We start from the raw sequence: 25,612 nt of genomic DNA on the forward strand, positions 1-25,612 counted from the left end.
GGCTCGGGAGAGAATAGGCCCCCTTGAAGATTAGCATGGCTGTCTATGCGTGGAGCCACAGGAGATGGGGGAGATTTTTAATAAATATTTCTCCTCAGTGTTTACTTAGGAAAGAATCGTGGATGCTAAGGAAATAAGGGAAACAAGTGGGGATGTTTTGGACTGCATACACATTACCAGAGAGGAGGTGTTTGCAGCCTTAAAGTGCATTAAGGTGGATAAGTGCCCTGGGCCTGATCAAGTCCATTCTCAGACATTGTGGGAGGCTAGGGAAGAAATTGCAGAGGCCCTTGCAGAGATTTTTGTTTCATCTTTAACCACTGGTGAAGTTCCGGAAGACTGGAAGGTGGCTAATGTTGTTCCATTGTTTAAGAAAGGTAGCAAAGACAAGCCAGGTAACTAAAGGGTGGTGAGCCTGACGTCAGTGGTAGGCAAGTTATTGGCGAGGATACTGAGGGACAAGATCAACCAACATTTGAATAGTCAAGGTCTGATTAGGGATAGTCAGCATGGATATGTGTGCAGGAAATCACGTATGACAAATTTTTTACAGTTTTTCCAAGAGGTAACCAAAAGGATTGATGAGGGTAGAAAAGTGCATATTGTCTTTATGGATTTTAGGAAGGCCTTTGGCAAGATTCCGCATCACAGGTTAATTGTGAAGGTTACGTTGCATAGGATCCAGGGAGAGCTAGTTAATTGGATTCACCATTGGCTCAATAGTAGGAAGCAGAGGGTGATGATTGAAGGTTGTTTCTCAGACTGGAGGCCTGTGACTAGTGGTGTGCCAAAGGGGTTGGTGCTGGGACCTTTGTTATTTGTGATTTACATAAATAACCTGGATGTGAATGTACAAGGTATGATTAGTAAGTTTGTGGATGACACAAAATTAGGAGGTATCATTGATAGTGAGGAAGGCTATCAAAAATTACAGAGGGATCTTGATCAGATGGGGAAGCGGGCTGAGGATTAGCAATTGCAATTCAATACCCATAAGTGTGAGGTGTTACACTTTGGAAAGTCAAACCAAAGTAGAAGTTATACAATAAATGGTAAGATCCTGAAGAATGGAACAGAGGGACATTGGAGTACAAGTACATAGTTTGCTGAAAGTGGCATCACAGGTGGACAGGGTGGTGAAGAAGGCATTTAGCATGCAGGCCTCATCGATCGAAGCACTGAGTATAGGAGTTAGGATATTATATTACAAATGCGTAAGTCTATGGTGAGGCTGCACTTTAAGTATTGTGTACAAATTTGGTCACCCTGTTATAGGAAAGACTTGGTTTTCTAAGACATAGGAAAGTGTGCAAAGAATATTAACAAGGATGTTGCCAGGACTCGTAGGCCTGAGTTATAGGGAGAAGGTGGCAAATATAGGACTTTATTCCTTGGAATGTAGGAGAATGGGAAGTAACTATTGATGTCTATAAAATCAGGAGGGGCATAGGTAGGATGAATGCATATAGTCTTTTTCCCAGGGATCGGGAATTGAAAACTAGAGGGCATAGGTTTAAGGCGAGAGAGGAAAGATTTAAGAAGGACCTGAGGGGATAATTCTTCACACAGATGTGTATATGGAATGGGCTGCCAGAGAAAGTGGTTGAGTCAGGTATAATAGTAACATTTAAAAAAACATTTGGATAGGTCATGGATGGGAAGAGTTTACAGGGATATGGACCAAATGCAGGCAATTGGAACTAGTTGAGTAGGCACCATGGTCAGCATGGACAAGTTTGGCTGAAGGGCCTGTTTCCATGCCGAATTACTCTATATCCCTTGTGCCTAGAATGGATCAAGGGAAATGGAGGTAGGAAGGGATTAGGGTATTGAGCTCAATGATCAGCTATCTTATGCTGAATGATGTAGCAGGCTCAAGGGTCGAATAGCCTAATTATAGCAGAGAGAAGATAGCAACACATCTTGTCAGAACTCAAAAGATCATTAACCTTCATCATTGCATTTTACCTGGGACACAGCACTGATCTGTGACACTATCTCAGTCTAGGCTGGCTGCACCTTCAGGCCTTGTCCATGAAGTGGAGTGCCAGCTTCCTGTTCTGAGACATATCCTTAGTGATGATATTCGAACACCACAGAGTGATTGGGAGTTCCTCACTTGCTGTGTATGAAGTGATGTGCAACTGGGCTTTCAATATGGCACCAGGGTATAAAGGCCAGAAAGTCCCATCAGCAGTGAGCACTTCTGCCTTTCCTGGTCAACAATATCAGAAGTAGAACACCATGGGGCCTTGGTGCATTATTAATGAGGTGACAAGTCGAAGATTGCATGAGAAAAGTTGCTCTGAGCCTTGGCGGAGAAGGCATAATGAATCTCATTCAGAGAAACACTGTAACTCAAAATGCGAAAATTCAGCCTGAAGATATCAAGTGTACGCGTCTGAGATGCATCAAAATACACCATGGTGCCATGGTGTGCATGACATACAGTTTTCTGATCTATCCAAATGACTGGGGTAACAGATTGTAAATTCTACCCTGAGGAGCTTCACTTACACCCATTTAAAGGTAAACTGTACAAATGTGTCACATATTTATCAAAATATTTTTGCAGACACCCTGAGGCTTTAATAACATGTGCACACATATATCTATGCATGTGCAAACATTTATATGAACATATGAATTAGGAGTAGGGCACTCAGCTACTTGAACCTGACCTGCTATTCAATAAAATAACGGGTGATCTATTTATGTTACAAATTCCATATTTCGATCAACTCCCAATAATCTTTGATTCATTTAATGAGGTAACAAGCAGGAGATTGCATGAGAAAAGTCATCTTGAGCCTTAGAGAAACAGGCACCATGAAGCTTATTCGCAGAAACATTACTGACAAAAATATATCTACCTCCACCTTAAGAATATTCAATGACATTGTCCCCTTGGTCTTCTGAGACAGAGAGTTCCAAAGTCATATAACTCTCTGACAAAAGTAATTTTCCTTATCTTTGCCCAAAGTGGGTGATGCCTAATTTTTATACTGTGTCCCCTAGTTCTGGATTCAACTACAAAGGGAATAATAATTTCCACATCCACTTTATTAAAACCTATCAGGATCTTCTAAACATCAATTAAGTCACAGCTCACTCTTTTAATCTCCAGTGAAAACAAGCCCAGTCTTTTGAACCTTCCTTTAAAAGGCAGCCTGTTCAATTTAGTTACCTTCCTCTAAATTACCTTCAATGCATTGGCATCTTATATTAGGAGACTGAAACTGCACACAGTCTTTCCGATATTGTCTCACTAATGCCCTGTATAATTGAAGCATGACTCCCTTTCCTTTCTTTCATTATTTCTAAACTAAAGGAAAGCACTTCATTATTCTTTTAATTAATCACTGTGCTTGAATTCTAAATTTTTCTGGCTCCTGCAGTAGAACACTTCGATCCTTTTGTACCTTTAAATTTTGCAGTCATTTTTCATTTAAATAACATATCTTTATTCTTCCTATATTCCTACATTATATTATATTATATTAAATGATTATCTGTCAGTCTTTTGCCCACTCAACTTGTCTACATTGATTGGCAACCTCTTTATGTCTTCTTTGTATAATACTTTCCTGCCTACGCTTGCCTCATCTGCAAATTTATTTACCATACCTTTGCTCTCACTTGCTAATTTATTGACATAAATTGTGAAAAGTTGAGACCTAGCACAGATCCCTGCAAGAATCCACTCATCATATTCTATCAACCAGAAGAAAAGACCCGTTTATAAATAATCTGTTTTCTGCCAGCCAGCCAATGTTCTATCCATTTGATGTGTGGCATCCTCACCCTGTCCTTGTACTTTGTACAATAACCTTCTGTGTGTCACCTTGTCAAATATCTTGTATAAATTTAAGTTCAGTACGTCCACGTTCCTCCCCTCCCCCATCAACAGTACATGTTACTCTTTCAAAGGACTCCAATAATTTGATTATATATGATTTTCCCTTCATAAGACTGTACTGAGTCATCTCAATTACCTTGAGTTTTTCTCAGTGACTAGTCATAACCATAAACAATCAATTCTAATACATTCTGAACCCCAGGCGTCAATCTATTTACTGGCCTCTTATTTACTGTATTTTGACTTCCTCCTGCCTTCCTCCCTCACTTCTTGAATACAAAGGTTATATTTGCTACTTCCAGTCAATGTAACCTTTCCAGAATCTAGCCGAATTTGAAAAAATAACGCCATCTCTTCTACTGCCTCATTTGTCACCTCATTTAAGATCCTAGGATGAAGTCCGTCAGGACTTGGCACCTGTTAGTCTGCAACTTCATAAATTTGTTTAAACTTGCTTCTCTAGTCGATTTTGAGCTACAACCAGAATTTAGTTTGTATTCTTTGTCATGAAGACAGAAGCAAAATATGCGATAACAAGGTGTAGAACTGGATGAACACAGCAAGCCAAGCAGCATCAGAGGAGCAGGAAAGCTGATGTTTCAGGCCTAGACCCTTCCCGTTCTCTTCACAGAAAATGTAAATGGTTGGAGAATCACAAATAAAAGATGACCATATGTATTCAGTCAATTTTCTGATTCAGCTATTTTTGCACAACTAACTATCCTTAACTAACCCTAAGTAGAATATAATTTCCCCTTGTTGATTAGTCTTTATTAATAATAATACAAATATAAATGCAAAACTGTTACATACATTTTCAAAAGTCAATTATGTATTGGATAAATACAGCTCCTTAAAAAGGCAACATCTGAAAATTGTGTCAGTGCATATTCAATGAACATTGAGGACAGCTTTAAAATTGCTTACAGTATTACATTATTATTCTATAGCATTAGTGATGACTATTCTACTTAGATCCATATATATATTTTCATCTAAATATTGTAGAAATTATATTATTTGTATGCAATAAGTAATATTATTAAAAAAAAACAATTATTGTCACATTCCCTACCTCCATGTGTTGAGTGAAGGGATCTTTAGGGTTACACATTACAGAAGAAAATCTATGACTGCTTCTCAAACAGTATTGACTTTTGCTTTCTGACATTGGGAAAGTTTGCCGAATGACAGTCAACCTGCCAGTCAATCTCTTTGCCAGCTCCCGAATATCTGCATCATTTATTTCCTTAATTCAACAAAATAAAATAGATTGGTTAATTTAAAAGATGGTCTTCTGCATTCACTCATTTTAAATGAATCAGGGTGAGAACACAAAATTAATGAAGAAATTAATCTGTATCAATATTAATCACAAACAAAAAATCTTTTTCGTTATTCATTAATGCAGTATATACAAAAATAATTTCCTTTTGTAAAATCATATGGCACAATTAGATCCACTAAGTAAAATTTCTCGTCTGATATTTCCAACTGCCGATTAATCCTGATCTTTAAATTCATACAATTGTTGCATAAACTGGTAATATTGACAATGCATTTATACTACAAGGGCAGGGTATGTGGAATATATTTTTGCAACTACAGTAAGCGGTAGGGTAAATAAAGGAGTGAAATCCAACCTCACTTTGAAAATAGGGAGTAGCTTCATGTCATTTTGTTTGAAACTGAATGCTTTATCTGGGTTAATAAAGTACTTTAAGATATTGAAATGTTTGAACAACTTCACCAAACCTCAGGGGTAGACTAAATGAACTAATATTTATTGTTATACATTTACAGACTTTTCAAGAGGCAACATTCTACAAGTTCACACCCCACCCATGACCTTAAATTGCATACCAAGTCATGCATTCCACTCCAGAAGTTTACACACCAATCCCAAACTCAATTTTACCTGTGGTGGGGCAGACATTGGAAGGCTTGTCTGGCATGGGCCAAATGAGGCCCCTTAACAGTCTCCTTTGCATGCCTCTGGGATTTTGTCCAAGGTCAGGGAGGGCCACATCTAATTTGCAACCGAGCAAGTTTCACCAAAGAGGCTGATGGCTTGTTAAGCGCAAGCAGGGTGTGTCCTTTATGAGCATCCTATATCCATTGGTGCTCCGTCCCAGGTACTTGAAAGTCTGCAACGCACCTCTCCCCTCACACTGTCAACCTAGATCCCGGATTTGCCTTAATTTGGGCTCAAGTTCTGAAGCCTCCTTTGAGATTGGCTGCAGTCCCAGCAGTAAGCCCTCCTGATGGTGTTGATAGGACTAGACATCTGCTGGCTAATTGACTGGTGTTTCTCAGCAGAGGGACTTCCTTCCCAGGGGAGAGGGAAAGAGCTACCTCATGCCAATGAATGACTGATGTTAATTTAATGGCTGCTGTACAAACTGGCCAAGCAGGGGCAGACTCACATATGACATTTACATTGGCATCTTCCATATAATTCATCTGATAGGCTAAACAGAGTTTATTTAAAGAGAATATTGTGTGTTTTAAAATCTCTTTGAAATTTTCATAAACAGAATAACATTATTTTATCAACCCACTGTGTAAAATTTGTTAAAATTGATTGACACAATATAAGAATTCCAATCAAACAATGGGTTATAAAATTCCATACCAATTTTAGTATTTCCTCAGTTTAATCTTGGGCATCTTTTCATTCCACAATCAGTCACCCACAACGGTTCCATAAAATTTCTAATACCTTTTGTAATCCTCCTATTGAGCACTTTACCAACACTTTTTATTTATTCAGGGAATGTGGGCTTTGTTAACTTGGCCAGCATCTATTGCTTATCCTAACTGTCCTTGAGAAGGTGGTTGTGAGCTGTTTTCTTGAACCACTGTTTTATTTTCAGTGTCGGTATAGCACAATGTTGTTAGGAAGATATCCCAGGAGTTTGACTTAGTGATACTGAAGGAACAATGATATATTTTCAAGTCAGGGTGGTGAGTGGTTTGGAAGGGAACTTGCAGATGGTAGGGTTCCTATGTACTTCCTTCTGGATAGTAGCAGTCGTGAGTTTGGATGAATCTCTACAGTGCACCTTGTAGATGGTACACACAGGTATGCAGGCCAGAGGAGAGTATTCTGTCACACAACTGAATTGTGCCTTGTAGATAATGGACAGGTTCTGGGGAGTCAGGAGGTGAATTACTCACTGCACAATTAGTAGCCTCTGCCCTGCTCTTGAGCCACAGTACTTTTATGGCTACTCCGTTGTAGTTTCTGCTCAGTGGTTATTCCTGGATGTTGATATTAGGCCCTGAGGAAGGGTCACCGGACCTGAAACATTAATTTTGATTTATTTTCACACATGCTGCCAGACCTGCTGAGCTTTTCCAGCAATTTCTCTTTTTATTGCTGTTAATAGTAGGGGTTTCAGTGATTGTCATGTCATTGAAAGTCAAAGGGCATTGGTTAGATTCTTTTGTTGAAAATACTTATTGGCTGTCATTTATGTGTCACAAATGTAACTTGCCACTTGTTAGCCCAAGCCTGGGTAATGTCCAGGTCTTGCTGCATTTGAACATGGGCTGCAAGCCCACATTTTCTGATTTTATGATTATGTACTTGAATGCACTTAAATTACACGAGAATGAGAAATGAATACATTTGTTCCTGGGATTGGCTGGAACAGGCAGAAGTGAGGAGTGCCTGAGCCTGAAAATCGTGAAGAGTTTGACAGGTATGACAGCTCTGATGTTATTTTAAAACATTTATTTTTGACATTCTAGAGACACAACATAGGGATTGCTGAGTTATTCTGACCAACTGGAAATTTGAGCTTCTCCCACTCCCAGATTGATAGCTTCCCAAGGTAAGACAGGGTGCATCTGTTGTCCACATGTAGCCACCCTAATTTCCCCTGCCTGCTTGGTCAAAGGTGAAGGTTATATTCAATTTTTAAGCTCCAGGCCAATTTCAGGCAGTCACATGAGATTTCTGTAACATTAACCAGGATAGACTGCAGGTATGCATTTATCAGGTTACTGGTGTACTTTAGAGCAAGATAAGGAATTCATTTGCTTTGGTGGCATCATCCCAAGCAGAAGTGAGACAGGCCCTTTCAATTTTATAGAGTTATGGATACTCCAAAGGCTAATAATTCAATAGATGGCACTCATGTTGTTTTGACAACATCTATAGACAACTGTTTTAACTTTTGTCAACTGAAAGCATTCCGAGCAATGAAATGATTCTGTACATTAAAGTTAATATGTCAAAAATTATCATAATGAACTCATCCTTCTAAATGAGGCTATTTTTGATCTCTTCCATGAAGAAAATTAAGTCAACAAATTGCTTGTAAGTAAAAAGGCCTAGTCACATTGATATGATACAGCATATAACAGATACAACAACTAAGTAAAGCAACCAAAACAGCACTGGAAAAATGGCACACAAATGTCATGTTACAATTAGAGAGGTCAGTTAAAGAGTCAGACTTCACAGCCAGACGGGGCTCCATGGTTTTTGTACACCAGATTGATTCTACTTTATTCTGATCTGCAAAGCTTCTGCAGACAAAAATGCCTAAGATGACAGCTGCAGATACTTTAGGATTGAGGAATAAAGAGAACATCAAGATAACGTTTGCTCAGAGGCATCCTCAGTGCATACCGCAAATGGGTTCAGAGCACAACTGCTTATTGAAGTCTTCCTTTCTATAGGGTAAACTATCATTGCTCGCCATGTTTAACCTCTGCTACATTCAATTAAAGAACCAATCCTTCCATATAGTAAATATCACACATTTGATCCTGTGAATTTGACAACACATTAGACCTCTTCATTCTGACATACCAGCAAATGCGCAATTATTAGCCTTTACATTGTGCATTGTGTTCTGGAACGTTGATGCTTCTCCTTTATGACAGTGGATGGTGTATGCCATACTCCTCCAAACTATGTACAACTTTCAAATGACTTCTCAGTGTAACATAGAGTAGACTTCTCAGTGTAACGTAGAGTAAGATTGATAGCTGCTTTACTTTCAGCATTTGCTTAAAAAGATAGAAGTGATCTAGTACATGATTGTCTGGGTTAACAGATGGTCTAACAACTGCAGAGATCATACATTGTACACAGCTGCAGTAGCTGCCTTGGCTTGTACATTTATGGTGCATCAGGAGGCATCTAAACCAGACAGCTGGGTGATAGGATGTTGAATTGTTCTGAAGTGCAGCCTGCTGTGGAGCACTATCAGAGCAAGCCAGAAATTTATGCATTGATCAGCAATGACACTGTTGAATTCTTATATCACAGCTGTCCCAATACAACTGCCTATATCAGGAACGATGTTGAGAAATTACATTGCATGTTGATCCACGACCTCTCCAGAGCTACGGTTAGAACATGCATGTGGGGAACTGTACCTGAATTTAGAACCTTCGATGTGGAATTACACTCCACTGGAGTCTGACCACACTTCCCATGTGATTGCTTAGCAGGTGCAGGCTTTGAAATCTTCCACAGACACCCTGATGTTTCACAGGCAGATTAGCATAACTTCAATTAACATAACTAAATACTATGCAGCACAATCAAACAGTGTTCATAGACAGGCTCTGTGAGGTTGAATTTCTGGCATCAGCTGCTAAGGAGGCCTTAGCAAGTTATGGGCTTAGCAATGGCATTGTCACTGACTCCTTCTTACTTCTAACCAATTGCTCCTTTCTGCTACATACTAATTGGTCTTGAAAGGATACATCTTTACTGTTGCTTGCCACTGAACAAGTAAGTAATTCAGGGTGATAAAAGGTGCTAAATGCAAGGCAAGCATTGGGATTTGCTGCCTTCTCACATTCAACACGTATTATATTATATATGTTATATTTTATATTTTAAAATGCAATCAAAAACCCAACCTTTCAAATGAAATGCATAACATGATAATGTTTTGCCTGGAACTCACTGCAATTGTTAAATTGGCAACAAACAGCACAAGTAAGGCAGCTATACTACTGATCTTCCACAAGCAAACTGCATCATAATTCACTGAGAGAATAATTATAAGATAACACATTAAGTATAGCAACAGATTGGGAACAGTTTCACCACATGGTAAAAAATAGTCCAAGAGTTATTTCAATTGTTGACTTCTGCATGAATTTTGACCTTTAGTTTGTGAATTTCAGCACCCTATTGAAATTTAAAGTTTTGGCAAAGATCTGTAGCTCGGGTTGTGTATGAGTTTGTTGACTTGCTCACTGAGCTGGCTTGTTTTTGTTCAGACATCATCTCTGAAGATGTCACCTAGCATGGTGACAAAACGTCTGAACAAACACAAACCAGCTTGGCGAGCAAGTCAACAACCTCACCCTATTGAAATTTAATCTCAAGATTATTATTTACAACTAAATTAAAGGTCCCAGTATATGGGTAGTTTCATTCTCAATGTCCTTGAGAAGATGTTGACAAGCCTTCTTGAATTGCTGAAGTCTGTGTGTTGTTGGTACATCCATGGTGCTGATAGGAATGGAGTTCTGGGATTTTAACCCAGTGATGGTAAAAGAATGGTAATATGGTTCCAAGTCAAGATGGTATGTGCTGTGAAGGACAAACATGCATCTAATGCCCTTGTTCTTCTGAGAAAGTTAAAGTGGCAGGTTTGGAAGCTGTTCTGGAAGAAGCCTTGGGCAGTTGCTGAATACATATAGTAGATAATATATGTTGCAACAGTGTCCCAATGGTGTAAGGAGTGAATAACTAAGGTAAGGTAGGGGTGGGTACAATCAAGTGGGCTGCTTTATGTTGAATGACGTCCCGCTTCTTAAATATTGTTGAAGCTGGAACTCATGTTAGCAAGTAGACAGTGCCCTATCACAACACTGACTTGTCCTTTTAGATGGTGGGCAGACTTTGGGAGTCAAGTGTGTGTTACTTATCATTGAATTTGCAGTTTCAGTTTGAGTTTCTGATCAATAGTGACTACTGGAATATTGACAATTAAAGATTCAGTGATGGTAATGCATTTAAAGGTGAAGGAAAGATGCTTGGAGTCATTCTTATTGGAGATGATAATTATTCAGTATGAATGTCACTTTTTAGCCAATCCTCAATGTTGGCAAAGTTTGCCACATATAGATGTGGACTGGCTCAGATTCTGAGAAATTGTGAATTATACAAACATCAGTGAACGTCTCCACATCTGATATTTAAATGGTGGTTATGTGCAAGGTACTACCCTGGGGAACATCTGCTGTGATGCTTGACATTTAATAATCAAAATCATTTGTTTTTCTTCTCAAAATAACCCTAACCATGAAAGGTGATTGCTGTATGATTTGCAGTAACTTCAATTTTATTAGGGCTCACTGGTGTAGCATCTGGTAAAATATTGCCTTGATGTCAAGATCATTCTCTCACCTCAATTCTGGAATTTAGCTATTCTGTTTATATTTCATCCAAGACTGCAATGAGGTCACTATCTTCATCTGTCCATCAATTCATAACCAATTGGCGGATCTCATGGAAGAAAAACTTGACTTCAGTGAGCAGATTATTGCTCTCTGTATGGGTCGCTAACACTGCCTTACATTTTGCTAAAGATTGGGAGTAGATGGATTGGATTTCTCCTGATTTCTGTGCACAGGATATATCGGAAAATTTTCCACGTTTTTGGAATGATGCAAGTGTGTGACTATGCTGGAATGGCATGGGTGGAGGTATAGCTAGGTCTGCAGTATAGCATTGCTGTATTCAATACTACAGTCTGGATTTTATCAAGGCCAATAGCCTTCTGACTATCCAAAGTATGAAGCCATTTCTTGATTTTTTACAGTGTTAGCTGAGTTGGCTGAAGATTGGTATTTGTGATAGCGCTATCCTCAGGAGGAAGTTCAGATTAATCATACATGATGCACTTCTGGTTGAACATGGTTGCAAATGCTTCACCCTTGCCTTTTGCACTGATGTGCTCAGCTGTACCTACTTTGATGACAGGGGCGCTCATGAAGATGAACCTGTTCAATAGTTCATTTGCAGAATTGCAGAGCCATGCTCTAATCTGTTGGTTGTGGGATCATTTAGTTCTGTCTATAGCATGTCGCTTTTCCTTTTAACATGTATACCATCTCCTGTGATAGCTTTATTCGGTTGACACTTTGTTTTGAGATATAGCTGGTGCTGCTCCTCACATGCTCTTCTACAATTATTGTACATCATTATTTACTCATTAGGAAATCCATGAAAACATAACAATGCTTAATTCTATTTAATTTATTCCTTTGATGAACGTTAATTTATGTCCAGCAGCTAATTAATACTAATTAAAAGCCACAACAGATATGGAGTAAACATTGGCAGTAGAACAAATAGTTATTTTATAAATTTCACACTACCATGGAACTCCATCTGAGAAATGTGGATTTTAAAAGCATGCTGGATTACACTCAATATATTACAATATGATTTTAGAGGCTATACTTAAAACAGTGAATCCAAAAACCAATTTGACAATATTTCAAGAATTGCTCTACCTTTTTTTAAATGACAGTATTTAGCAATGACAGCAATAAGTATAAACGCTTACAATTGTAGTTCATTAAGCTCTCAAAAATGTGTGCTGCACTTTTCTCAATATTAATCTGGTTAAAATAAGATTAGAATTGGTTGCATGATGGTTCAGTGGTTAGCACTGCTGGCTCACAGTACTTGGCACCTCGGTTCGATTCCACCCTCGGGCAACTGTCTGTGTAGTGTTTGTTCATTCTCCCCCTGTCCACGTGGGTTGCCTCTGGGTGCTCCGGTTTCCTCCCACAGTCCAAAGATGTGCAGGTTAGGCGGACTGGCCATGCTAAATTTCCCATCGTGTCTAGGGATGTGCAGGCTAAGTGGGTTAGCCATGGAAAATGTAGGGTTAAAGGGATAGGGTAGGGGGTTGGGATGCTCTTCAGAGTGTCGGTGTGGACCTGATGGACTAAGTGGCCTGATTCCACACTGTAGGGATTCTATTAAATTGAGAATACAATTGTTTTGTAGTGCCCACAGCAGTGAAATTCGGTTTGAAAGTGACCATGTTGATTCCTGTACCTGGTCCCACCAGAGTAATGTCACAATGGCCTAAATATTAGCACCAATCTCAGGGGCTTCATATCAGCAAACTTGTTCTTGCCATAGATTGGACTGGGGGACCTCTCATAATTCGCATTTCAACTATTGGAGGAATGGAGAGGATGGAGTAAAGCAGAAGTCTCACAAAACTTTGCTCTGGAGTAATTAATAGCTGGAGTTACTCGCCATAAATTGCTAGAAAAAGTAATGAATTGTACTTTAACTCTGGCATTACTATGACTTATATTATCAGCAAATTCCAGATCGGTGAAAGATACTGTGATTATAAGGTTCTTGTAGCGCTCTAGTGTCTCCACCTCTGGGTCAGAAGGTCTGGGGTCAAGACCCAGACGCTCTTGAGGTGTGTCATAATATGTCTGAACAGGTTGATTTAAAAATATCTGTATCGTAGGGTCAGGAGGTGATTTAACAGCTCTGATTTTAATGTATCTGTCAGGCCAGAATAGTACAGAGGATAGACTTATAGGATTACGTGAACAAGGGAAGGAAGAGACTTGTGAGGAGCAGAAACATTGGCACAAATCAGTTGGACAAAAGGACCTATTTGTATGCTACATATTCAAAGTAATGTTGCTCTGGTTGATATGATGCTTCATTGAGTTGACTGTAAAATAGGAGCTCATCCTTCTGCCTCCTTCGTGCTGGGAGGACAAGGTTCAAAATACGACGCAAAAGTGACTGGAGACTAAAGAATCATATAAGCGTTTGGCATATGGAAGAACACCTCAATTGTGCTCAGAATGCTCTCCAGAAGGCAGGCATATCACACACAAAATTACCAAATCACCCAGGAAAATTCACTCTGGTCTGAGGGGGTTGGGAAAAAGGAGGCAGAAAGGAGTGTGGGTGAGAACGGAAGGTTATAGAGGGTATGGGAAGATGACCGGGGGATCTACAAAGTTGTCAGTGGGAGACATGAGCTACAAGGCAGGGTGGTGATGTAATGATAATGTCTTTAGATTAGTAACCAAGAGATCCAAACTGAGGCTTGTAAAGTTAATAGGGAAGCTGGTATTCATGATTAATTTTGTTCAGTAATTAGACAATTAAAGTATGTTCATTGATCAATATATTATTTTATTTATTCTGCTTAAAAAAGCTAATGCAGATCTTGACACTAACACCATGTGACTCTGTTTAGATTCAGTTAACAAATAAATGCACCTCGGGATTGCAATTGAGGTTTAATGCTTAAACTCATAGCTGTAAGGATTAGGACTCTGATAAGTTTCAAATCCAGACTTCAAAGGTTGTATAAGATAGAGGTTTTATATTCCTAGGCTTGTTAGCCCTTATCAAGGAATCATAACCACTACTGTGTCCTTATATTGGTGTATGAGAAGAATAGGAATTGACCAAATCTAACCTTTGTATTGGAGTTAACCTTGTAACAGCTTAATTAAGTTCGTAATTGTATAATCCTTTCGACTTTAACATATCTTGTGTAACAATTTGTAGAGATTACTACATTCTGTATTAGTTTTGTCATTAAGGGTAATGTAGATTATTTACAAGCATTCAAACAGAGGAATAACAAGCTAAGCATCTGATTTAATGGGAACTTCATCAATTAAGTGAGGATTTGAGACATGAGCTCAAGGATATCAATCTTCAGGTCCTAACTACAAATGCTTCCCTATTTCTTTTCAAACAGGTAAAGAACAGTACAAACCCATGGATACTTGACAACTTATGAAATGAGGCAGGAGACTGGGCAGTAAGGTGGCTGAGTGGTTAGCACTCCTGTTGCACAGCATCAGGGAACTGGGTTTGGTTCCAGCCTTGGGTGACTGTGTGGACGTTGCACATTCTCCTCATGTCTACGTGGGTTTCCACTGGGTGTTCTTATTTCCTCCCACAGTCCAAAGATATGCTGGGTAGCAGGATTTGCCATGCAAAATTGCCCTGCACAGTCCAGGGATATGCAGGCTCGGCGGGTTAGCCATGGCAAATGAGAGATTACTCAGATAGGACTGGGTCTGGGTAAAATGCTCTTCAGTGGGTCAGTGAAACTCAAGGGGCCGAATGGCCTCTTTCTGCACCGTAGTGATTCTATGAGATACTGGGAGGTGAAATCTGTCAATGTCCATCACCTTTAAGAGCCAATTAGAGACTGATCCGACTTCCTTTAAAACAATAACAAATAGAAATAGAAGGTAACATTACCATGTGATTAATAAAAGAGTTGATAGAAGTTTAAAACTAGCCCCTGACATCAAAAACACAGTTTCAAAAACAACAAAAACCTTCATTAAGAGCCTTTAAACAGCGAGAAAAAATAATTTGTTTTCCACACTCCAACCATCAATACTCGCTTTAATGTAGTGAAACAAAGAATTTGCAGATTGATTATCACCTAAGGCAGTGCCTCCTATTATTTGACACCCCATTTTGAGGCTTGTAAATTACCATGACCTCTCATTGGATTGAAGGGGGGAAGCAGTGGAGGATGTTGAGGAAGGAGTAGGAGGGGAAGTTCTATGTGAGGAGATGGCGTAGTGCCAGTTATTGCAATCATGGAACTGGTGGGCACAAAATATCAGCTCAGGATCTAACCTGGGGTCCTAATTCCCATTGTAGGAATTCTAACCTCAAGTATCACTGCTCTTAATAATCTGCTGTGCATCTGAAAACAAAATGTTGGCTTTCTCCAGTACTGCTTATCTTACAAGGTGTATAGGCAAGTATATTATTTTAGCCATACCAGTAAGCCAGAGAAACACTAATGAGACTGCACATTTGAAGAAAAACGTTGCACGTACGTTTCCTCTCCTATGCTGCAACAGTCTAATCATAAACTGCTGCTAGTTTGCAATTAGAATGCTAGTAAGCTAAGTGTAGACATAGTTACCATTGCAATTGTCCGAAAATCAGCCAATTAGTCTCTCATGGGCTCTTATGGGTGGTTGAGTGGGTGGAGTTAGAGTTGGATCCAGTGGCTGTGGTTGGGCCTAGGATGGATCAAGTCCATAGAGGGAGGAAGCTGAGCTCAAGGCAGATCAAGTTGAAAGAAGAAACCAGGCATGGACAGTCAAGTTAGGACTGGCTTGGAGAAATGTTAGGTGGATCTGGAAGACAGAGGGGTTTGGGCTAGGAGAATCAGGGCCAGTGGTTGAGGTTGAGATGGGGGTGGGTGGAGTGTAGCTTGGTGTTGCAAGAGGGGAGGGGCGTCATTTTTATAGTTGGCTTGAGTTTGAGCAGGTTGCTATCCTTCTAACATCTCCTGATTAACTAATAAAGTCAATTGAAACTCTCCTCAATCACTGACAATGACTCAGAGTTTTTTGGAGGATTCCAGACACTAGATAATTGCCCATCTGAATTTTAAATTATTGGGAAATTACCTCATGTTGAATACATTGGAATTGTTGAACATACAAATTAGGAGCAGGAGTAGGACACTGGAGCAGGTTTGAAGTACTGAAAGTTCAATAAGATCAATGCTGATTGGAGTATTTCACAGTCCCATTTATAGATCGCTGAGAGCCTCGCGCTCGTCAGGGATACGATCACCTATGTGCAGGACAGGAGGGTGGACGCCTGCCTCATCAGCCTGGACCAGGAGAAGGTCTTTGACAGGGTCTCTCATGCATACATGAGGGACGTCCTCTCCAAATTGGGTTTTGGGGAGGGGATCTGCAATTGGACCCGACTGCTCTACACTAACATTGTTAGTGCAGTCTCGATCAACGGGTGGGAATCAGACAGTTTTCCAGTCAGATCTGGAGTCAGGCAGGGCTGCCCACTCTCTCCTGCCTTGTTTGTGTGTTGTATGGAGCCCTTCGCCGCATCCATCAGGAAGGACGTGAGCCTGAAGCGGGTGACGATTCCAGGCAGCGGAGGCTTGCAGGTCAAGACCTCCCTGTACATGGACGACGTCGCCGTCTTCTGCACCGATCGACGGTCGGTGAGTAGGCTGTTGGACATCTGCGGCCAGTTCGAACTGGTCTCGGGTGCCAAAGTCAACAGGTGCAAGAGCAAGGCCATGTTCTTTGGCAACTGGGACAACCGCTCCTTCATCCCCTTCACCATCAGGACAGACTACCTGAAGGTGCTGGGTGTCTGGTTTGGAGGAGCTGGAGCATGCACTAAAACTTGGGAGGAGCGCATCTTGAGGCTGCGGCAGAAGCTGGGCAGGTGGCTGCACCGGTCTCTCTCCATCGCGGGTAAAAACCTGGTCGTCAGGTGTGAGGGGCTTTCGGTACTGTTGTATGTGGCGCAGGCCTGGCCCATCCCCCGGATCTGCGCCGCTGCGGTCACCCGGGCAATCTTCCACTTCATTTGGGGTTCGAGAATGGACCAGGTCCGTAGGGACACCACGTACAAAGACCTAGAAAACAGGGGGAAGGACGTGCCGAACGCCACCCTCGCCCTGATGGCTACCTTTGTGTGCGGCTGCATCAAGCTGTGCGTAGATCCTCAGTACGCAAACTCTAGGTGTCACTACTTACTGAGGTTCTACCTGTCCCTGGTGTTGCGAAGGATGGGCTTGGCCTCGCTGCCGTGGAACACTCCAAGTAGTTGGACCGTCCCGTACCACCTGTCCTTCGTGGAGAAATTTTTGAAGGGAAACGCCTTTGACCACAAGGCTGTCAGGCAGTGGTCAGCATGTAGCGTCCTTGAGACCCTTTGGGAAAAGGAGAGGGTGGATCCTGCCGGGTGGTTCCCCACGCAGACTGCCAAAGTCGTTTGGCAGAATGCCTCATCGCCAGAACTTTCTAACAAGTACCAGGACATTGCTTGGCTGGTGGTGAGAGGGGCTCTGCCAGTGAGATCGCTCATGCGCACCCGGGCTCTCTGCGCCACCGCACGCTGCCCTCAAGGTGGCTGCGGGGGGGGACGAGACAATCAATCACCTCCTTCTGGAGTGCACCTATGCACAGGAGGTCTGGAGGGGAATGCAGTGGTTTGTGTCGAGGTTCGTCCCGAGCAACTCCGTGACACAGGACTCCGTGCTCTACGGGCTGTTTTCTGGGACGCACACCGAGACCAACATCAACTGCACCTGGAGGACCATCAATGCGGTGAAAGACGCTCTTTGGTCTGCCCGCAACTTGCTGGTCTTCCAGTTGAAAGAATTAACCCCGACTGAGTGTTGTAGACTGGCGCACTCCAAGGTTCAGGACTACGTATTGAGGGACGCACTAAAGCTTGGGGCAGCCGCCGCCAAGGCACGGTGGGGAAAGACCACCGTGTAAGACCCCTTGGCCGGACTGTAACAGGGTCCTATTCAGAAACTGGGCCCAGCTGGCGCCTCTTCCAACTGGTCAGGGGGCCAACTGTGAGTATGGTGTAGAGACGACCGCCGGAGGTTTTTTTTCCTTTGCTTTTTTCCTTTAGTTGCTGTGCCTACCCCCCAGGGTAACCCTGGGTGGCTAGCATGACCGGGTAGGTGTGCAAGTGTGTCTATTTCTTTTGTATATTTATGAATAAAGTATTTTTTTTAAATAAAAAAAAAATTCACAGTCCCATTTATATGACAAAAAACAGAGTTAACGTTTCAGGTCTGGTGACCCTTCCTCAGAACTTCTCTGATATTAGAATGTTAACTCTGATTTTTTCTTCACAGATGCTGCCAGACCTGCTGAGCCTTTCCAGTAACTTCTGGTTTTGTAGATTTTAATTATATCTTAGGACTTAGCCTTACATTAAGGGTTTTGGGGGTCTTTTTGAGATCCGTAGCCTCTGTCCATATTTAACATGACAATAAATGTTGACAGCAGAGTGGCATTCAGGGTTGGAATTCCAAATAGTCATTAATAAAAGAGCAATGTATCTTTGGAATCTGATCTGCATAATGAAATCAAACCACAAAATGCTGGAATGATCCGACCTTATAGTTAAGGCACAGGAGGAGGCTATTCAATCACTTGAGTTGATGATGCCTGACTCTATGCAGCAATCTAGTCAGTCACATTTACCCAAACTATCCCCATAGTCCTGCAACTTTATTTCCTTCAACAGCCCAAATCCGTTTATTGGTCATTAATTGGTGAGGTTGGTTGAACCAAAAATTTCAAATGGAAAAATTTCAGAAAAGAGAGACACATAATCCTTTTCATTGTGGAGGCGACTGGTAAAGTGTTATATTGAGCAACGCCTTCAAATCTGACAATCCACACCACCCATGTGCAGCATCTTATGTATGTGGGCGTTCTCAAGCAAGCTTCATTCACATATGCATCAGGTGCTCAAGTATTAAATTATGTGAGTTTCAAAGAAGTGAATAAGCTGACTGGTCATATTTGCAGGGTCTTGCTCAATGCTGATTGAAAGCAATTGAAAGTGGAGTTTAATTCATATTTAGTTAATTTAATAGACAGTAACAGATTTGTTTCAGTATCAAAGGTCCCAGGCAAGTAATGTGGCAGATTTTCAGAGCTCATGTCAATTGAAGCTCTGAATTCCCTTTCAGTTTGTTATTCATTGAATTTAATAACAAATGCTACAATATACATCGTTTTGTCAGTCATCAGATTCAATTCTCAATCCATAGACTGCTACTTTAATGGAACAACTTATGAATTATTGACCTGCCTCATTCGTTTTTAAAAGGAATTGCCTCGCTTTCTGATTCCACTTGGAAAAAAAAACAACTTATTTAAGCTAGCATTTCATTCACAATAGCTCATGCTATCAATTTTTCTTCCTATGTTTTATCCATGAAAGGTTTTGTTCTGTGCTGGGATTCATGCAAGGAGAGCCAGGGATTCTCCGATGCATCGTAGGAAGAGCAGATTGGCTTTTGTGAGCTCTGACAGTGAATGGTAGAAGGTCATTTGATTATAGAGATCCACAGCTTGTCTCAATGCTGTTGTAACTTAAATTTACAGATCTGTTCACTTCCAAAAGAATCACTTCATGGCAAGAATGAGCACAAACCCAATCAGGATTTGTCAAAAAAAAAAAGAGCTTGAAATCTCTGACCAAATTAAAGGGCTACACAAATACACATACACACAATCGCACACTTACACACATACTCTCTTTCATTAGGAACTGGAAACTGAGCTCCGAAGAACCAGATGATTTGCACTGAAAGTAAACCAAATCTTCAATCAAAAAAAAAATCTCTTGTGGATAGTTCTAATATTACATTTTTTATGAATTTCTGTGATTTTCTTTTGTATTTGGTCCTTTCAGGTTCAGGTTAGCAAAAAATCCACTGTTTGGAGAGTGTTTTTGTGAATTCTGCAAGATGTGCTGACAAAGGGACAAAATTGTCAATGGCTGAAGAAAGTAGGTATAGGTCTCATTTTGGGCATTAAACAGGCCCCACTATGATAAAATTATCTTTAACTTAGCTCAACATTGAGATATAGGCAAGGTTTAAGAATAATTTGGAATGCAGCTGTAACCCTCACTTGTCAGTATTGGCACATTAAAACAGGACTTGGCAGTTATTGTGTGTATTACAGTAATTACCTGGTCCCTGGATTTTGAACACCCATTTCATTTTAATATTTATTTGATGGATATACTAATGTTACATGCCAACTCCCAGCAGTCTGGGGTCCAAAGCACACATCTGTACAAATTACCCATTTGAAATATCATATAGGGTTTCTAAGTGCCAGCAATATCCTAGGGATCCTGAAGAGATCATTATGGTGTAATGCTTCATTTCTTTATCTCCTAACTGGTTTCTTCTACTTTATTTTGGTTCTCAAAGATTTAGATGAAGTGCATGACTCACACAACAATTATGCCAGAAAGAGAAATGCTGAGGGCTGATTACTAGTGCTACAAAAATCATGTAGAAGCACTGGGAAATTTGCGAAATAAATTTCATGGTGTTACCAGTACTTAACTTTTATTACTATTTGAAAATGTGAAAAGATTGGAGCTCTTTATTCTGAAAAGGTTTGGATGAGGCCTAATGGGAGTCATTAAAATTATGAATAAATTTGTTAGGGTAGATTTGTTGAACAATCCAAAACTCATGGCAAAAAGAAATGAGGTAATTATTAATGTATCCAATGGAGTGCTAATTAAATCTGAATCATATTATTATGGAGAGAGTTTGAGGAAAATAAGATGGATGCTTTCCAAAGGAAACAAGAAAAAATGGGATTAGAAATACAGGAAATGGATATCTCTTTGTGCCTTTTTTATCAAAAGAACTCATAGCATATTGGATGTGTAATTTGTATGAGCTGTTGGTGATTGAAGGATTAATTCTAAATGCATGCTAAAGCCATATGGCTGAGTAGTTTGAGACAAGTCAAACTCACACTGTAGCACAAATTGACATGTGTGAATAGCAAAAAGGAAGTAGGACAGATGTCCAAACTATGTTGAGCAATGGCACTCAAAAGGATATATTTTGAAAAAATATATAACAATGTGCCTTGGAGCTTTAACAAAATGAGGGTATTGGTTATTAAATCCAGCAAATGGTTATACAGGAAAAAGTTAATGATAGGCTGTTTAGGTATTGTAGTTATCTGGTTCATGGTTCCATGTCCAAATGGAATAACAACATCATAGCATGATGGCAACGTCAGAACACAGCAACACCCCTGGCTTCAGAGGATAAAAGTGATCGAGAGAATCTTCAATGGGCGATATAGGAAACAATGGGAAGAAATTCCAAGCATTTAGTAGCCTTGAGTATGTAGGAAGGAAGAATTACCTGAATTACAAAATAGATAGTCTTATTTTGCTATGTATGAATGATCCGAATACCACTATGTCAAATCCCTCCTCATCTGGTCTCCAAATATTTTTAAAGAAAGTTATGGTGAAAAGTTGCGATGAGTGGAATGGGAGGAAACTGATGTGGAATGTAAAAATCAACACAAACTAGTTGGGTCATATGGCTTGTTTCAATGCTAACCATTCAACATTAACTGGTATTTATGTAACAGTCTTAATGTAGAATAATAGTCAAACATTTTGTCAAAGAAAAATCAGACACTGAAACAGGGGAATGAAAGAAGATGAGATTATACTTAAAAATTGAGCTTCTATAGGTATCAGAGGTATAGTTGGAATTCCAGAATTTAAAGATTGGATGACTGTAAGTAAGAAAATTAATGTTTGAACAAAGGGAGGAATGTTTGCATGACGGCAGAAGAAAGGAATGGAAATTCGGGGTTTTGTGATTGTAAAAGATTACAGAAATTGAGAGGAACAGAGCCATGACAGAATTTGAATACAGGAATGAGAGCTTCAACATAGAAACATTGGATATCGACAAATCAACAAACAGAGAAGTGTTGGGTGAGTTAGACTTGCTGCAGAGTAGAATGCAAGAAGCATGGTTTTGCTTAGCTGATGATAATGGACCAATTTGGGATGATGACCATGACAGCATTGGTGTCATCAGACTTATTTGAGATAATAAAAGAGTTTTAAAATATTCATTGAGATTTCAACAACAGCTAGACTGAAATCAGTGTGAAGATATTAAAAAGGTTAAAGTTGGGAGTCTTTAAGATGGAAAGAATATCGGGTCACAAACACATGCTAAAGCTGCAAATTCTACTTAAGACAGAAAGAAGGATTCGATCAATAGTAAGGTTACAGAGCTCATAGCAGGGTGTTTCTCATGTTTCACCAAAGGCATTTACATTTTAGTCAGTCTGGATTCTCGAAGAGAGTAAAAAGGGACAGTGGAAGAGCTTGGTGCTGTCAGTAGTCTTGGGGTTCACGAGTCCCTGCGATTAATATATGCTTCCAACAGAGTGAGAACAGGTGGGGCCATTGAGCTAAAAAACAGGTGTTCCTAGTGAATAAAAGATCTGAATTCATGAAGTGAAGTGAGAATAGTTTTACTTGAGTGAGTGTGGCAGCAAGGAGCCATAATCAATAGGAACAAAAGGATAACTTTTCACTGTTTGCAGTCATATGTAGCACAACGGATGTTGGTGAAATATTTTGTGTCCACTGCATTGCTACAGTTTCTCAGTATTCTGGGTCTGATTATCTTCAGCTGCATCAATGACCTACCTTCCATCATACGACCAGAAATAGAGAAGTATTTGTCGACTATTCCACCCACAATGTTCAGCACCTTTTGCAACACCTCAGATGATGAAACATCTATGTTCATCTGCAACAAAATCTGGACATCATTCAGTGGCAACTGGTATTAAATCAGAAAAGTGTCAGACAATGATCATCTCCAAGTGGGAATCTAACTTTCTTCCCTTGACATTTATACATCAAATCTTGGGAATTATCAGTGAGCAGAAACTTAACTGGACTAGTTATATAGCGTGTAAATATGTATAATATACATTATATTATCTTTAGAATTTGGATTATTTTTAAAAGACAGGTGAATTTTGCTAACTGCTGGGAATGGTTTTTTTTCCAAAGAATTCACAAAGTCATTTTGGAACAGTGACCTAAATCCAGAAATGTGCAAAGCATGCAACTACAGACCCCTGTGCTGTTATGCAAAGAGGTTTTGAGTTTATGACAGTCAGTATAAACATTTAAGGTCATCAACATTGTTTTAAGTTCAGTTCAGTTCAGAAAACAGCGCAGTTGTGTTCAGAGATAGTAGGAACTGCAGATGCTGGAGAATCTGAGATAACAAGGTGTAGAACTGAATGAACACAGCAGGCCAAGCAGCATCAGAGGACCAGGAATGCTCCTGAATTTCTGAAGAAGGGTGGGATATTTTATGACAATATTCAACCACAGTGCAGTAAGGAGCTGGGTTTCTAATGTGTCAGAAACCCCTATAACTAAACAGCTAAGACCAGCTGACTGCTGCAAATAAACAATTTGCTTTTTAAAAAAGAAATACTCCTTGTGATCCAAGGGCATTAGCATTGCTTTCCCACAGCCTCTTAAAGCAAGCCATCTGCCAACTCCAGCATTCCATCAACAAATTTGTTATCCCTTTGTCGTTCAGTTTACCTCGTGATCGGTTGCACCACCCACTTTATTTCAATCCTAATCTCAGCCACTTCCTTTCCTGATTGCTGCGCTCTTCTCCTCCCCAACCCTGCAACCAAATCTAGTTTCCACATAATAATAAAAATGTGAAATTAACATGGTTAGATCTAAGGAACTGGGGAAACTTGAGGGAAGCATTGTTTGGTGAACAAGGAGAAAGAGGCGAGGAATAGCATTTACCAATTTTTGAAATAAAGATCTTGAAAAGCTCCTTGCATTTGTTGATGGCTTTATGTCACTTAAGCCATTTTTCAGGTGAAAATCTGATCCATTTTATCTAGGTACTGATAATCCTGAATTTCTGAAGAAGGGTCTAGGCCCGAAACGTCAGCCTTCCTGCTCCTCTGATGCTGCTTGGCCTGCTGTGTTCATCCAGCTCTACACCTTGTTATCTCAGTTGTGTTCAGAGGCAAGTTTTTGTTTTTCTCTTCGCAGGGGTTTTTGGAAGTCAGTTGTCTTGGCAAAACTGTTTAGTTTGTGCAGCCTCCTGACCAGGAGAGTTGGATAGAAATTTGCAAGTTATTAGAACTGAGAAAGACTAGGCTCTCAGATTTGTTAACAGACTCAAAAGGAAATTGTCTCCACTGGCCATAGGAAAGAATTTGGGAGAAGTCAGTTAAGTAGAAACCTGAAGAGTTGAGATAGGGTTTTAAGTTCTTTAACCTGAGTCTCTGTGATGAATGGCATTGGAAAACGTTGAATTTTGTTCTGATATTTGTGTTGAGCTCTCAAACTACTGTGTATAAGGTGAGAGATTTTTGTTAGTTTTCTTTCATTTGTGTAATAAAACCTAAATTCTGCTAAAGAACACCACAGTGACTACCCACCATATTTTTGTTAAATACAATCTATCACACGGGGTTTTATTCTGGGATCTAATTTGTCCAATAGTAACATCAGTTGGGATCAAAACAATATATTTACTGTGGCTACGAGACCAGGTCAGGGACTATGAACTCTGTCGAGAATAACCCACCTCATGTTTCCCTAAAACCTGTTCACCAATACATCGCAGAGATCAGGAATGTCATTTACTATTCTCTGCTTCTCTAGTTAAGTGCAGCTCCAGTGACACTTAAAAAGTTTAACAAATCCAGGGCAAAGCGTGACTTAATTGGTATCACACCTATCTTTTTTGAACATTCAGTCTATCCATTGTGGAAGCACAACGGCATCAGTGTGTACCATATGCAAAGTACACAATAGCAACTCACCAAGGTTCCTGTATGAACATCTCCCAAACGTACCACCTAGAAGAGCTATGGCAATAGAGATTTGAGAACACCATCGCATGCAAGTAAGCAGCCTCCCAACCCCATCATCTTAGAACTCCATCTTACACAGTATAATATGTATATCTGTAGTGATTCAAGACAGTGGTTCAAAATCACTTTCTTGAGAGCAACTAGAAATAATCAATAAATGTTGGCATAACCAGTGACATCCACATCCGATGGAAGAAAACTCATTGTAAAGCAACACATTGTTGCTTTTATGTTGACTGATTGTGAGATGTTTGTCTAGCTTAGTCAGGTGGGATATTTTATGACAATATTCAACCACAGTGCAGTAAGGAGCTGGGTTTCTAATGTGTCAGAAACCCCTATAACTAAACAGCTAAGACCAGCTGACTGCTGCAAATAAACAATTTGCTTTTTAGAAAAGAAATACTCCTTGTGATCCAAGGGCATTAGAATTGCTTTCCCACAGCCTCTTAAAGCAAGCCATCTGCCAACTCCAGC

At 40.1% G+C, this 25,612-nt stretch overlaps 1 protein-coding gene across 1 annotated transcript in view; it reads right to left on the reverse strand.

Moving 5' to 3' along the window:
• Positions 1 to 25,612, reverse strand: part of LOC109911032 (glutamate receptor ionotropic, delta-2-like) — a 477,476-nt gene that overhangs the window by 166,518 nt on the left and 285,346 nt on the right. The window contains exon 6 of the mRNA XM_048603965.1: positions 4,935 to 5,108. Within this exon, the coding sequence (XP_048459922.1) occupies positions 4,935 to 5,108 (174 nt within the window). The remainder of the gene's footprint in view (positions 1 to 4,934; positions 5,109 to 25,612) is intronic.

Source organism: Rhincodon typus, chromosome 12 (genome assembly GCF_021869965.1).
Source record: "Rhincodon typus isolate 14 chromosome 12, sRhiTyp1.1, whole genome shotgun sequence".
NCBI classification, from domain to species: Eukaryota; Metazoa; Chordata; class Chondrichthyes; order Orectolobiformes; family Rhincodontidae; genus Rhincodon; species Rhincodon typus.